The 15257-nt window shown below is 33.0% G+C and overlaps 1 protein-coding gene across 1 annotated transcript; it reads right to left on the bottom strand.

The window, feature by feature from the left end:
• Positions 1-272: 272 nt before the first annotated feature.
• LOC105048191 (protein VERNALIZATION 3) lies at positions 273-1413 on the bottom strand. The gene is made up of 4 exons (XM_010927410.4): positions 1203-1413; positions 1005-1066; positions 877-917; positions 273-780 (listed from the first exon to the last, which is right to left on the bottom strand). The coding sequence occupies exons 1-4, from the start codon at positions 1398-1400 to the stop codon at positions 551-553; spliced, it is 531 nt and encodes a 176-aa protein (XP_010925712.1). The 5' UTR covers positions 1401-1413; the 3' UTR covers positions 273-550.
• Positions 1414-15257: the final 13844 nt, after the last annotated feature.

Here is a 15257-nt window from a genome sequence, read left to right on the forward strand (position 1 = left end):
ATCAATCAATGGAAGTAGTTTCAGCATCTAACTTTTAGATATACGCTTCATTTTTACGTATCACATCACCTCACATTACCCTGCAGTCGAAGAAAAAAATTTACATGCAAGACCACCGAACTACATACCATAGCTCCATGTCCGAGTAAGAAGCAGCTTAGCAATAGTACAAAGGTGCGAGATTACCCACCTAAAAAAAAAAAAAAAAAGTACAAAGGTGTGTTAACCATAATATATACCGTACTTCCCTTATCCTGCTCGTGACGTCTCCTTGCTGCAGCGTGGTTGCATTCCCCTGCTTTGCCATCATTTAGAGCAGCAATGTATTCTGCAATTGGGGTCTTCTTCCTGTACTCTTCCTCTTTTCTATTCTTCTTCTCCCGTTTATGCCTTGTAAATTTACCATTGTAATTACTCCTTGCTCTTTAATAGATTCAGGGTGGCACTTCGACTCCCTTTATTTCAAAAAAAAAAAAAAAGGATTCTACACAGGTAGAAGTTCGAGATAGACCTGTGCATGCATCACGGCTGATGCAAGTTCAAGTACTAATTAAGCTGAGATCCTTCTCCCACCAGAACCGGACTCTCGCTGGCAGTTGAAGTAGACGGCAGCAACTGGGGATCCGAGGTTGTAGAGCTCTGCAAAGTCCCTGGTGTTGAAGTTCTGGCGCCAGCCCGGAGGATAGACGGTCTGCCGCCCGAGCTGCTGAAAGAGTACGAACACGAAGCGGTGGATTCCCATCGTTGGCCTCGGGCTCTCGTAGCACAACACCTCCTGCCCTGAAAACACTCGACCATCAGAAGTTGGTGGAAATCAAGGGGGAATGCGGAAGGAACAAAGTTTGTGCTCTTAAAAAGTATATGGGAATTCGTTACCAAAGGTTGCTCCTGTGGTTCCCGGGATATCTGTGACCAGCCTGCACCATCAACAGAGACTAGTTAACCATTGAAAGAGTTTATGTAAGAGGTAGCAGTCAGTGGAGATACAAGAAGAGGTTAATTACCAGTGGAGATATTCCCTAAGGCTTGGATCACTTGGATTTGGAGCATCTGGGTCTACCATCACCTAAATATACACCACCAAAGCCACTTTGTATATCATTATCTTATGAATAGGCCTATCTTTTTGTTCTTATGTGTCCTTCTTGGAAGATAGAAAGGATCAAAGAAATGCAGGCTTCAATCGGATTTAAGTATCTTACGAGTGTGTAAGAGGTTCTGAGGTCATTCCCACCAACGTCGACCCTTGGTTGGATGACCACTTGGGAGGGCTTGAACTCGCGCCCGTTGGTCACTTCCCTAGAGCCATAAGACACTCTAAGAGTGGTGGTTCTATTGAAGGGGTCCAACACATCCCCAACCACTCTACCGACAACCAAAGGATCCCTTTCTCTGCTCATAGGCCGGTGTGCTGGAGATGACCAAAATATTTGAAGTGGATGTTGGTGTTCACGAGTGAGACCTATATATATATGTGTGTGTGCGTGTGTGCGTGTGCAAGGTGAATGCCTTTGCCTAAAGGCTTTTTTCTAGTTCTTGGAATCTGTTCAGATTCTAATAGAGGGCTTGTGGTCATCGTTAACTGCTTTGCAGCTAGCCCACAGAGTTGGTGTAGGTTATATTCTCCTACCTTTGATATTGGCCTGTAGAATTTGGTGAAAGGCATACAGTGATAGTGGAGTCATATCATTCTAAGGTTGTTGCAAAGACAACTTAAAGAGTAACGGAATTTTCTTAATTACACGATTTTGAGCTAATAGAGAAGCTTTCTATTAGCTATGAGCAGCATCTAAGTGAACCCCTTCCTCCCTGTAGTTGGCCAACTGATGGGTGCAATTTCTCACCTTCACAGGATCAGACTTGTTGGCAGACATGAATCGACCATTCCATATTTTGCCATCTTTCCTTTCGGTACTTTGCAGGTCTAAATTTGTTTAGGCATTTTCTTTTGTATCTTTATGGTTTGCCACTGATAATAAGCATATATACACTCGACCGTTCCTTGAAGATATGGTTCCGGTAGTCATGATGGAAAAGGTGTTAAGAAAGCACCAGTAAATAATCATCCAGAAAATAAAATTATTCAAATTATTGGAGTCAAAAGAAGGCATTGTGGTCGAAAAGAACGAAGAAGACCGCATTGTGTTAAAACCTGAAATAGGTATAGCTTAGAGAATACGTAACTGCCGTGATAGGAAACGAAGCTTCCAAACATTATCTCCAAGGAATCATTTCCTGTGTAATGAGTTGGAAAAATTTGTGAAGGAGCTTGAAACATGCGTGCGCTTTTGTAAACTGTTTTGACAGTTGGTCCTATACAACTTTTAATATCTTATTAAACCTCAAAAAAAAACTTTTAATATCTTATTATGATCAAAAGAAAAACTTCTAACGCGCAATGTGTGGTAAAGAAGAAAGACAAATACCGCCAAAAAATTAAAAAATATTTTAATGTGTCATCTCTCCATGGATTCTTGCGTAAGAATATACGAGCCCATCAATTGGTCCTTTAATTTGCAGTCTCTCTCCTCCTCACCCCCACTGCATGTTGTGTATGGTTGAGAAGGACCAGGAGTTCAAAAGACATCTGATCGAGTGGACTAGTATTAAAAGAATGGTCAAACGAGGCTTATTAATATGACCGGGTCCGCTGAGGGATCAGTTTGTAAGTTCCCCAAAAATAGAAGAGGATAGAATTATTGTCTTATGGTAAACTCTGAGCTACTAGATCCTGTGAAAATGGAGAATACTAATAGTTGGAGGCCCGGAGACTAGAGTTTCAGTGGAAATGGAGAAGATATTATAGTGCACTTCGGATTTGCATTGCAGGAAATAGGTTTGCTTCTTTTTATTTTTTTTCTTCGAGCAACATAGTGGCCTTCTTGCTACGTCCAAGATTAGAACCCTCGATCTCCCTTAGGGCATATTCTTTTGTGGATAAATATTATGAAAATATTGATCAACTTTTTCATTGACCAACTTATCCATATTCTTATGATTTTCAAGATGGATAAGTTACTTTCCCATAGATAGCATTTATTCATGAAATGAAAGAAAATCTTACCCATCTAGGGAATAGCTAAATCATTTTCCCATCAATCAAAAAAGTAATCCAATTAATTCATTCTTAATATACCCTTAACCATATAATAACATATATTAATATAACATAATATTTATATAATATATTATAATAATATAATAATATATAATAATATAATATATTATACTATATTATTATATATAATCATATTATGTAATATATATTACATTATATTAATATAAGATATTAATATAATATAATAATATATTATGTTATAATAATGTATAACAATAAAATAAAATAATATATTAATATTTTATATTATAATATAATAATATAACAATATAATATAATATGTTATAATAAAATAAAATAATATATAATAATAAAATATATAATATTATATATTTATATAATACTATAATAATATAATAATAGAGTATAATATATTATAATATACTATAATACATTATATATTAATATTTATAATATAATATAATATAAATTATATTATATTAATATATAATAATAAAATATAATATATTAATATTTTATACTATAATATTATAAATAATAATATGACAATATAATATATAATTATAATATATGATGATATATTATAATGATACAATATATAATAATAAGATATAATAGTTATATAATATATTATAATAATATAATATATATTCTTATGTATTAATATATATTAATATAATGTAATATAATATAATATATAATAATATTTATATAATAAAAGATATTATGAAAAATATAAATAGATCATAGCAACTTACCTAAGAAAATAATAATATAAAAGAATATGGGTAATAGATTTCTAAGTCATTTTTCAATGCATAAAGAACATAGATAAATTATTTTTCTATCTAAATGATGCCTGAAAAATACTTACAAAAAAATTATAATTTTTTAGATAAATCTTTTATCCACAAAAGAACGGATCCTCAAAAGTAAGCACTTAAACAAGGATGTCAGCCAGCTCACGGTTATTGGCCAGACATTAACCTTTGCTTGAATCCAAGGTTTGACATGGTCGGATTTCTAATTGAGATAATTATAGTGTTCATGGGGTGGCCTAGAGCAAAAAAAATGATGTCCTTCAAGCTGCAGTGTCCTTCAGAGAGGCTTGCATGCTGTGTATTGGTGTGCCAGGGAGATTTGAGTTTCTTCTTTGTCTGTTTTCGGATGATATTGGGAATGGGTTGTGAGGTGTCCGATTTGCATCTTTTGCGCAAAAGAATGATTCATCTTCTTAGGAATGTGTTGTATCTTTCTTTCCTCTTCTTTTTCGATAAGATAGGGAGATCATATCTTTTGGTATTAATATATCTAATAAAATTAAAAAATAAAATATCACACAAAATTTTTGAAAAGTGTTATATTTTTCATTGTTCAATCTTTTGTGAGAAAGATACAACTCGACCCCGTTGTTAGGGCCCTCCTGGAGCCATTTCAGTTATTTTATCGCGATGGAATTGGGTTGGGCGATGCTGTTTCTTGTTGTTGGAGTGGATTCCCTCCTCATGTGGGACCCAAAACTTTTAAAATTAAAAAAAGAAAAAGAAAAAGAGGAGTGGTGCATGTGGCCATCTTTGGGATTCTCTTTCTTTTTTCTTGAGTGCAAGGAGGAGGAAACAAGGGTTCCCCCCAATTTTATTAGGAAGATGAAAAAATTATAGATTAGGACAGCAGCAAGAACTGTCTCAGGACAGCAGCAAGTGTTGTCTCCAAGAAAAACAACAAAGAATAAACAGTACTTCATTCATTTTGTAGACTTTGCAAACAGAACCGGGAAGCACAATAATCACAGTCCGAACTTTCTATGCACTGCAAAAATTTAGAATTTTAGAGATGAAAAATTTAGTCACAGAATTTTTACTTTTGCTATTAAAAATTTTAAGTGGCTAAACATATTTCATCACAGATAGCCACTAAAGATATCATGGTTAAAAGTTTTAGTGATTAAAAATAAAGTTGTCAAAAAAATTACTATACTTGGTGATGAGATGCCGAAGATCATTGAAGGTAAACATTAGTAAAAATTTTATTTATAGCAAAAAAAAATCATTAAAGATGATTTGATAAGAAATTAATGACCGTCGTGATACAATTAGTAATGAAATTGAAATGATCATTAAAGACCAATATTTGTGACGATTTTTGAGGTCATAAAAGATTGAAAACTTATCAATAAATAACTCAAAAAATGACAAGGAACATGTGACCAAATAAAAATATTTGTTATATTTTGTTGCAAATTAGGACTGAAAGTAAGCTGGCAGAATCTCTATTTATATCTAGCATCTAACTTGATTCGGATAGAAATCTTATAGATTTGGATATGCACTTTTTGATATATGGTGGATATATATATCCATTTAAAAAATATTGCAGAGATAAGAGATTATGTCATTAGACTTAAGAAAACTATTCCTAAAATACTTCAACATAATAGAGTTGCCGAGAGAACAAATCAAACTATTTGTAAAAAGAATTGGTGTATATTCTTTCATACTAAATTGCCTAAATCCTATTAGAGTGAAGCGATGAGAATTAGTGTGGGTTTGATCAACTTTTCTCCTTCAATTTCGTTTAAACATAATGTATCAGAAAAAGTATAGTTTGGAAAATATATATCATATAATCACTTGAAGGCATTTAACTACAGGATATTTATTCACATTCTTAAGAACGAGAGTTGCAAGTTTGATTGCAAGTCTAAACGGTGCATCTTTATAGGTTATGTATATAGAGTTTGATTATACATTATGAGATTCTATTGATAAGAAGATGGTTAGACATAGATATTGTATTTCTAAAATATCATATTATTCAAGATTTTAAAAAGGTTGAGAAACTAAATTCTGTCATTAGAAATTATGTTGATCTTCGAGTTCAATGCCTTCTCTATGGTGAATGATGATAATGAGGGAGATATACAGAAAAATGATGATAACATAGTTGATGAGCCATAAGAAAAAAATAGAATGCTTCCAAAAGACTTTGGTTCATGAGCAAAAGAAAGAATTGTTAAAAGCTATGCAAAGTGGTATAAAATCCTTATGTGAAAACCATATGACAGAACTACGTGAAGTAAAAGAGCACTCAGTCAAGATATAAGGCATGATCTGTTGCAAAAGAATTTGATCAGAAAAAAAAATTATTATTGAAGAAATTTTCATACAATTGGTTAAGATGTCTTCAATCTAGGTTATTCTTAACTTAGCTATAAGCATGAATTTAGAGATCGAGTAGCATGATGCAAAAATTGTCTTCCTTTATGGTAAGTTAGAAGAGAAAATTTATATAGAATAGCCAGAGGGATTCATAGTTTGTCACGCCCCATATCGACCACTGACCCAACAACTTGTTTGGACCTTAAACCACATGGCCCAAAAACATCTAGGCCCAATTGTTGGTAGTAGCTGATGTAAACTATTATAAACCCCACTTAAATTCTTATCCCACTGATGTGGGACTATCACAATCTCTCCCATTTAAATCCTTGACGTCCTTGTCAGGACCCACTTGGCCCCAGTATCTCTTCTCAGTACATATTCATGTGAGACTCCGGAGGCAAGCCCACTAATCAGTACATCAAATATATCATAAAAAAGTATTAAAATATTTTATATTTAATTTTTATTATTTTAAATTTGATATTTTTTATATTTTTTTCAAAAATAATTAATTATGAAGATATCATCACAAACTAACAAGCAATGGCCCTTCAACACGTTTAGATGAAGTTTAAGTCTAAATTTAGATCTGCGATATACATAATATGCGAAGATACATGGATGTGTGGTAGAAATTTAATAGATAAAAAAAAAAAGGAAAAGAATAGAAAGAAAGAAGGGGAGTGGGATCCATGGCCTCTAAGAGAGAGAGAGAAAGGTTGTTATTTTTGGAAGAGCATTAAAAGCCACAAGGGACCCATGGCCTATGGAAAAATAAAAGGGTCATGGGCGTGCTGGGCTCAAATGAAGTAAGAGCTTTTAGGTGGTTTATGGCTGGGCGCATGAAGGGTCCACAGGAGGAAGCATCAATAGCGTCTCCAAGTGGGATTGGTCCTGAGAGTGGGCTTGGACGTGGTTTACACGCTTACAAGGGTTTTAAGGCGGTCCATGGGTTTCTGTATGATTTAAATTAGTGGTCATGCGGCAAGGCTTGACACGGGACAGTGGAGCGGGCTTGCGGCTTGTGGCTTGGGACTTGCGACTTGCGACTTGCGACAGACCCTGAGACATGGCCTGTAACACTGAAAGCGCCTAACACCCGAGAGCGCCTGAGATGCGTGATGAACGCGACAAACATAGAGTTCTCTGCGGCAAGGAATCTTAATCCACGAGGAATCAAGAGGTTGAAAACGTCTAAGATTATGAGGTTTGTGAAAGCTATAAAAAAAAGTCTAGACATACAAAAAAAATTATCCAAGAGTGGAAGAGAAATAAAGAGGAGACAGCAAGCATAGCTTTGGATTGCAGAGAAGGCTTCTAAAAAGGAGGAGTTTAGAAGAAAGTTTTGTTCTTACGCCATTTACATGCCTACACCATCTGGAAGATCAGATCCAAAGAGGAAGAAGAAGAGAAGCCAGTTCGTTTCACGGAGTACGAAGAAAAAAAAGAGAGATCATCAACTATCTTTTCGACGAGGCTGCGCCAATCAACTTCTGAGTCTTTGTTACAGTTTTATTTCATTATTCTTTTAAATTTTTTATACTTAAATTTTATTTTTAATACAATAATTTATTTTCTTGCATTTTAAGTTTCTGTTATTTATTTTACAAGTAGATGCTTATTTTTATGCTCTTTAAATTTTTATCTTTTATTTTTATTGCAAGTAAAAGTTAGGATCTAAATAGTAGATCTTAGTATCTAATTTATTTTTCATATTTTTAATTTTTATTTTTCGACTTAAATTATTTTTTTCAAAATTTTATTTTTTTATAAAATGAAAGTACTGCTTCTATGTGGATTCGACCAGACTCGCTACTCTCTATGTATTTTTTTAATTTTTATTAAAATTAGATTTAATTTAATAATTACGGTGTCTTAACGACAACATCGCGAACTATCATCCACCATACCGTTGTTAGAGATTGAGGGTACCTCACCGGAATGCACAGTCTGTTCCAGCATGGTTCCACATGATAGTACCTCCGAGAGTGGCTCTGATATCATTTCTGTCACGTCCTGCATCGATGACTGACCCAACAACTTGTTTGGACCTTAAACCATGTGGCCCAAAAATGTCTAAGCCCAATTATTGGTAGTAGCTCATGTAAGTTATTATAAATTCTACTTAAATTCCTACCCCATCGATGTGGGACTATCACATAGTTAAAGGCAAAGAGCATTTTCTATGCAAAATAAAGAAGAACTTAAATGAGGTTAATTAATTAGGCACCTTAACAGTGATATAAAAGGTTTGATTTCTTTATGATAAATTATGAGTATAGCAAATCACTTCTAATCATTATATATTTGTAAAGAGATTCTCTGATAGAGATTTCATTATTCTTTAATTTTATGTGGATGGCATGTTGATTTTAGCCATGATACTGATAAGATTGAAAATATGAAAGGAGACTTGAGCAAATCTTTTGTCATAAAAGATTTGGAGCCGGCTAAACAAATCTTTGACATGAGAATTACTTGTGATGAGAAGAATAAAACGCTTTGATTATCTCAAGAGAGAGATATCGAAAAGGTGCTAGAAAAATTTAATTTAAGCAAGTTTAGACCAGTTTACTCTCCATTTGCACGTCATTTCAAATTAAGTTCTAGATAATATTCTAAATTGAGAAAAATAAAGAAGAAATGAAGAAGATTATTTATACATCTATAATTATAGTTTAATATATGCCATGATTTGTACTAAGCCAGATATTACTCATGCAGTAGTAATATGAATCGATTTCTCTTTACTCTTGATAAGGAACATTGGATAACTATTAAATAGATCCTTAAGTATCTCAGAGGTGCTTTTAGAGTTTGTTTATGTTTTGGTAATGACAAACCTATATTAGATGGATATCAGATATGGATAAATCTAGTGACATAGGTTCTAGAAAGTCCACATTAGGATATTTGATGAATTTTTTGAGGGAGTAATATCATGACAATCCAAGTTATAAAAATATAGTGCTTTGTTCACTATGAAAGCTAAGTATATTGAGCCACAAAAGCTTGTAGAGAACTTTTATGGATGAAAAATTTTCTAGAAGAGCTGAGTCTGGAGAATAAGTGAAGCATGTGTTTTATTATAGTAGTCAAAGAGCAATCCATCTCTCAAATAATCCAATATTTCATTCCAGATCCAAGCACATTGATACAAGATTTTATTGGGTTCGGGGTGTTTTAAAGATAAAGTTGTTGTATTTTAAGAAAATTTATACCAATGACAATGGATCGAAGATGATGATTAAATCTTATCCATAAAAAAAAAAAATATTGCTTGTAGCTAGAGAGAAAGTGGGCTTGGTAGAATCCCCCTACATAAGTCGAGAGGAGATTTATCGGATCAGGTTCCCTTCTCGCATGGGATCTACAACATTTAAAATAAAAAAAAAAAAAAGAAAGAAAAAAAGAGGAGTGATGCACATGGCCACTCTTTAGGCATTCTCTTTCACAAGCCATTTTTGGCTTGCTTGGAGGGTGGTAGGAAATAAAAAAAAAAAGGATGGAGAAGAAGACTAGAAAAAATGTTAAAGAGTACTATTTTATTGAATGATCGGATTGTTGATTGTATTTAGATTTTACTGAAATTTCAATATATTGTTTTCAGTATTGAGAGCTACAAATTGAATGGTTTGGATCTTTGAAAAGCCTTCGCCATTGGATATTTCAAGCATAAATACATGATAAGATCCATCCTCTACTTTGTCATTTATTTTTGAAATCTATCTTATTAGTGATGGATATTCTTGTTGCAGAAGCCTAGACTCAATCTTAATAATATTTTGTACAACATCTAGTTAAACTAGAGAGAACCTATTGTAACATTATTATTCTAAATAATAGAAGATTTTGGTTGGAATAGGTTCCATGGTTTTTCTCTTCACATCGAAGGGTTTTCCATGTTAAAATTATGGTATCTCTCATTAATTTGTGGGTTGCTTCATTGTTTTGCTTCTTAGTTACATGAATTATAGATATTATTGATGTTTGGTGAATCATAGTATGATCCCATCTAATTGCACAAAGAGAGAAAAATAATTTGTGGTATTATTTTTCTTGATTGCATTTTTTCCGGCACTTGGGTTGTTGTTTAGCCTTCATGTTGGCCTATAGGCCTTCTTTCTCATTTCATATATTTTAATGAAATCTTTTGTGGTTTAGGTACTATGTTGCTTGAAAAAATATAGGTAAAAAGGTATGTATTTCCGAGAAATACAACGATTCCTCAGTGATTCTTCTTCATTCATTAGGGGTATGTTTAGTTGGAGAGAGTTGGATTGTGGAATGGAATAGGAATAAGTAACTTTCATTCTAGCTGTTTGATTGGAAAAATCACATTGTCATTCCAATTTCAGAGGAGAATGAAAATGCCCTAAGCCTTCAAAATTCAATCACTACTTCTTTCTAGTATTTAAATCTCATTTCAATTCCAATTCCGATCTAGTCATGAACTAAAAGGGTGCTTGGTTAGGAAGAGTTGGGATCTGGAATGAATGGATGACTCCCAATGCAACCTTTTGGTTAGGGAGAGTCCCATTCCGATTCTGAGGCATAATGAAAATGTCTAAAATTTCTTAAAATCCAATCCCGACTCTTTTTTGAGGATTCAAATCTTTATTTCCATTCACATTCTGATTACGAAGCAAATGCTTCAATATGGCTATTTCAATCTCATTCCAACCTATTCTGATTCTTATTTCGATCGCAAACTAAACATTCCCAAATGTCATGGCTATTTCGGTTCTTATCCAATTCATTTCGATTCTGATTCCAACCATGAACCCAATGCGCCACTGATGTCTATGATTGCAGCAGGATGAGGTGAAGAATTGCATTCGTGCCAACCTTTGTGATATGAACTATGGCTATCAGCTTTTTCCACGCATACATCGATTTGTTCAGTTTTTGGCTTGTAGAAATGTTGCCTCGTAATTCTTTTCTACTTCTTCTCTTGGGATTTGCGGGACCATCCTCAACGCAAGACAAACTAGCTTCCAGACCCTCTTTGCCAAGGCTGAAGGGAGCATCGGGGATCCGCAGGCCTTGCTGGGCAGAAAGGTCACAGCCTACGGGCAGTTACGAAATCGATTTCTATGCTGACCACTTTGACTTTGGCCAATTGTGAAGAGTCCTATAAAAGACGCCCAAACGCTCTTCGCGCGCGCTCTTTCTCTCTCTCTCTCTCTCATTATTTTTTTTTTCTTTTATGAAGATACCTTTTTATCTTCTCAAGTTGCATTTCAGGGTGCCCATAGTTTGCTGCTGGAACGAGAATTGAAATCGGAATGTATTGAAATAGGGGGGAAAAAAAAAAGATGGACCATATCCTTCCAAGCAATTGGATCATGATGATGAGAATCTAAAAGAGATTTGAATACTAAAGATGGGTAAGAATTGAGTTTTAAAGAATTAAAGAATTTCTAATAGGGATGCTAATGGGTCAAATAAATGGGGTCACGAGTTATCTCGATCTGATCTAGTTTCTTGATCGGATCTTAATATTGGATCCAGATCCAACCCAATAAAAGATCATATCCATGGTTAAAATTTTCGACTTGATGGATCATTTGGGTAGAATTGGGTCCATGAATATTCCGGCTTCAACTCTAAAAATTTAGATTTGGATTAGGTTCGAAACGTAGCCAACTACGTTTTAATTACCACATAGCCAACTTTTATAAGCCATACAATTAAAGCATACAATAAATAATATTATTTTTAAAATAAATTAAGATATAAATATAATTTTAAATATATCTTTATGTTAAAAAAATTGCTCATACAACTCTTAAATCATTACTGGAAACCCAAACAAATTCGAATCCTAACAATATACGAAATTCGGATTGAATCGGATTAGGTCCAAATTCAGTAAACCCAAATTTAACTTGAAAAATAGAATGATTTCAATTTTAGAATCCGATTTGGTTCCATAGATCTTTTGAAATGGGTTAGATTGGATATAAATGGATTAGATCGAATCGGATTACAAATCAATCCAACCCATTTGCAGTCTTAATTTTTATTCTTGGAATTAAAATAAAAATAAAATTTTTATTTCCATTTTTATTTCGGAATCCAACACTCCCAATCAAATATTTAATATACATACCATTTGACAACTAATTTTGTAAATATTCAAATACTGTATATCCTCACATTCTTCATCATGAGTGTGCAATGATTTCATGTAATAACCAGATAATATATAAACATATACTATCATAAGATTTTCATATAATACATTATACTTGTGTTATAATGAAATGGGTGGCGGCGTCCTCCTTGGGGCCACTATTTTGCTAAACATAAACAGTACTGGTATTATCATATTTCTTGACGGGGAAGTAAATTTGGAAACTCTAGAAAGATGTCTAGGGATATCTAGGGGCAAAAAAGCAAACATTGGTACGTAACATATGTTATTCCCAGTAACTCCAGGACTACGGTCACGGCCAATTGGCCCATCCAATTCTGTCACCTGTATCCCGTGGATGAGAAGGGTGACCACTGACCATCAAGCTATTGCCGCACTGGGACATCAAATTTGAGGCTTGTGGTGAGTCTAGGTTTGGCATACCAAAAAAAAATATATATATATATATTCTTTGTGCAGTATAGAAAATCTTACGTGGAGCGTACTATCTTATCTAATTAGTTCACGTAGCTATTACTTTCGTATGCGTATTTAATACTTGCAGTTTCATTTTTTTGTTTGAAAATTTTGAATGACGAAAATATCTTCATTCTTTAGAAAAAATTATAACATCTTATGTCCATATTATGACATCCTAGTACATAAAGTTATAATTTAATACAGAATATCATAATATACCACATGATGTTATAATTTTTTCTAAAGAGTAAGGATATTTTCATCATTCAAAATTTTTAAATGAAAAAGCGAAACTGTAGACATTAAATACGTATTGAAAAATAGTTGGACAAAAATGTCCCTTCTATATTATGACATCCTGGATCATATTATAATATTCTGCATGCAGAAAATTATAATTTGATGCAGGATGTCATAATATGCTATAGGATGTCATAATTTTCTGAACCATATTATGACATCCTGCGTCCAAAAAGTTATAATTTGACGCAAGATATTATAATATGCTATAGGATGTCATAATTTTTCAAAAAAAGAAGGATACTTTTGTCATTCAAAGTTTCAAACGAAAAAACAGAACTGCATGTATTAAATGTATATTTGAAAATAGTGGCTGTGGACTAATCAGATAAGATGGTGCACTTTACATCGGATTTTTTATACTGCTCATGGTGCACAAAGAATTTCTCTCAAAAAAAATATTACCTAGGGCCTTTTTGGTTTATGGAAAGAGAATAGAGAACAATATGGTCAATGAAAAAAAAAAATTTAATTACATCAAGAATCCTAGATTTTTGGATATTTTTAATTCCATTCTGAATTTTTATTTAGTACAATCAAATCATCAAAATTTTAAATTATTTCAATTCAAATCCTGGCTTTAATTTTCATCTACTTGTATTGATTGAATTGTCACATGATATCATGTGATCTGCTTTATTTGGCCTCTTTTGACTGATATAGGAAAAGATTCTGAAAGTCCTCCTTTCTCATTTTTTTCTATCTTATTCTATCTAGGGTTTGTATCAATGGAAAGATTAAAAAAATCTCCTCCTTTAGGATCTCTATTGTCTCTCCTTTCTGCTTTTTTAGAATAAAAATAAAAAATTTTATTTTTAAATTAATAGATATCAAAATTAATGTAATTTTATCTCCTCTAATTTTTTTCCTTCCAACTTTATCATTCCACTCACTTCTCATCAACGGGAGAAACTCTTTTTCACTCACCCAAAGTCCTCTTCCTCTCCTTTTGGTCAGTGACGCCACCCTTCTTAAAGGTGTCCTTTGGACCACCTCTCCATGGCCACGACGAAAAGGCCACCTCCTCCCTCCCTTTTGTTTATTATTTGTGTTTAGTTTAGTTTTAGGTATTCTCTGTTGGTCTCTTCACCATGGCCTATCCAACATTGATATTGTTGTTGGGTTTGTTTAACAAAGGAGGACTAGGAGAATGATGGTGCTCATTTTATGATTTTTCAAATGGCTTGGGAGCTTTCAAGAAAGATTTTATTTGTAAGTTCCTGCCTTTTTTTTTTAATTAATCTTTTTTTTTGTTTAATCTCTTGCAACATAAGCAATTTGGTGCCATATAAGCAGGCCATTGATAACTCTGTTACTGTAGGACAACAAAAATTAGAGTCAAGGTTCAAATTGGAATAATTTAAAAATTCAATAATCTGATTACAATAAATAAAAGTTTAAGATGAAATTGAAAACCCTCCCTCACCTCCTAACAAAAAAAAATTAGGATTTTTTGCATAATTAATCCAAAAAATAAATAAACCCTCTTGAAATGAAATTTTTAAAGAAAAGAGATTGGAAAGTAGCATTCTCATAAAAATAAGCATTTCATATTTATGAAAAAGAAAAACTTATGGGTCATAAATTTTTAGCTTTTCCATGTAAAGAGAATTGAAATCCTTCTTTCTAAAAATGCCCAAGTCATGAATAGAATACGATAAAGTTTTTTTTCTTATATTAAGGATATAATAGATATTTTATATACCTTTCTCAGAGAAATAGATATTCAATCAAAGATAAGGTACTTTGGAGTGTATCACTTTCCCATGAAATCAAACATAACAAATCCACTTTCCATAATCTCAAAACTCAACTTTTCAGAAAAAAACATTCCAATAAAAAAAAAAAAACTTTTTCCACGAACTAAACAAGCCCCTAATATTTTAAAAGATGTACCCTTTATGATGTACAATGTTACGAGCTATGAGAGCCAAAGCTGATCTAACAAATATGCAAGATTATCCATGCCTTTGCATGCACTAGAAACAAGGTTATATTGCACTGCACGTTATCATGGCATAGTCATAAGGTGTAGCATTGCTGAATATAATTTTTTTGACACTGAAGCTGGTTTACAATTTCAGAATTCAGACTTCTC

This window comes from Elaeis guineensis, chromosome 7 (assembly GCF_000442705.2).
Source record: "Elaeis guineensis isolate ETL-2024a chromosome 7, EG11, whole genome shotgun sequence".
Classification (NCBI taxonomy): Eukaryota; Viridiplantae; Streptophyta; class Magnoliopsida; order Arecales; family Arecaceae; genus Elaeis; species Elaeis guineensis.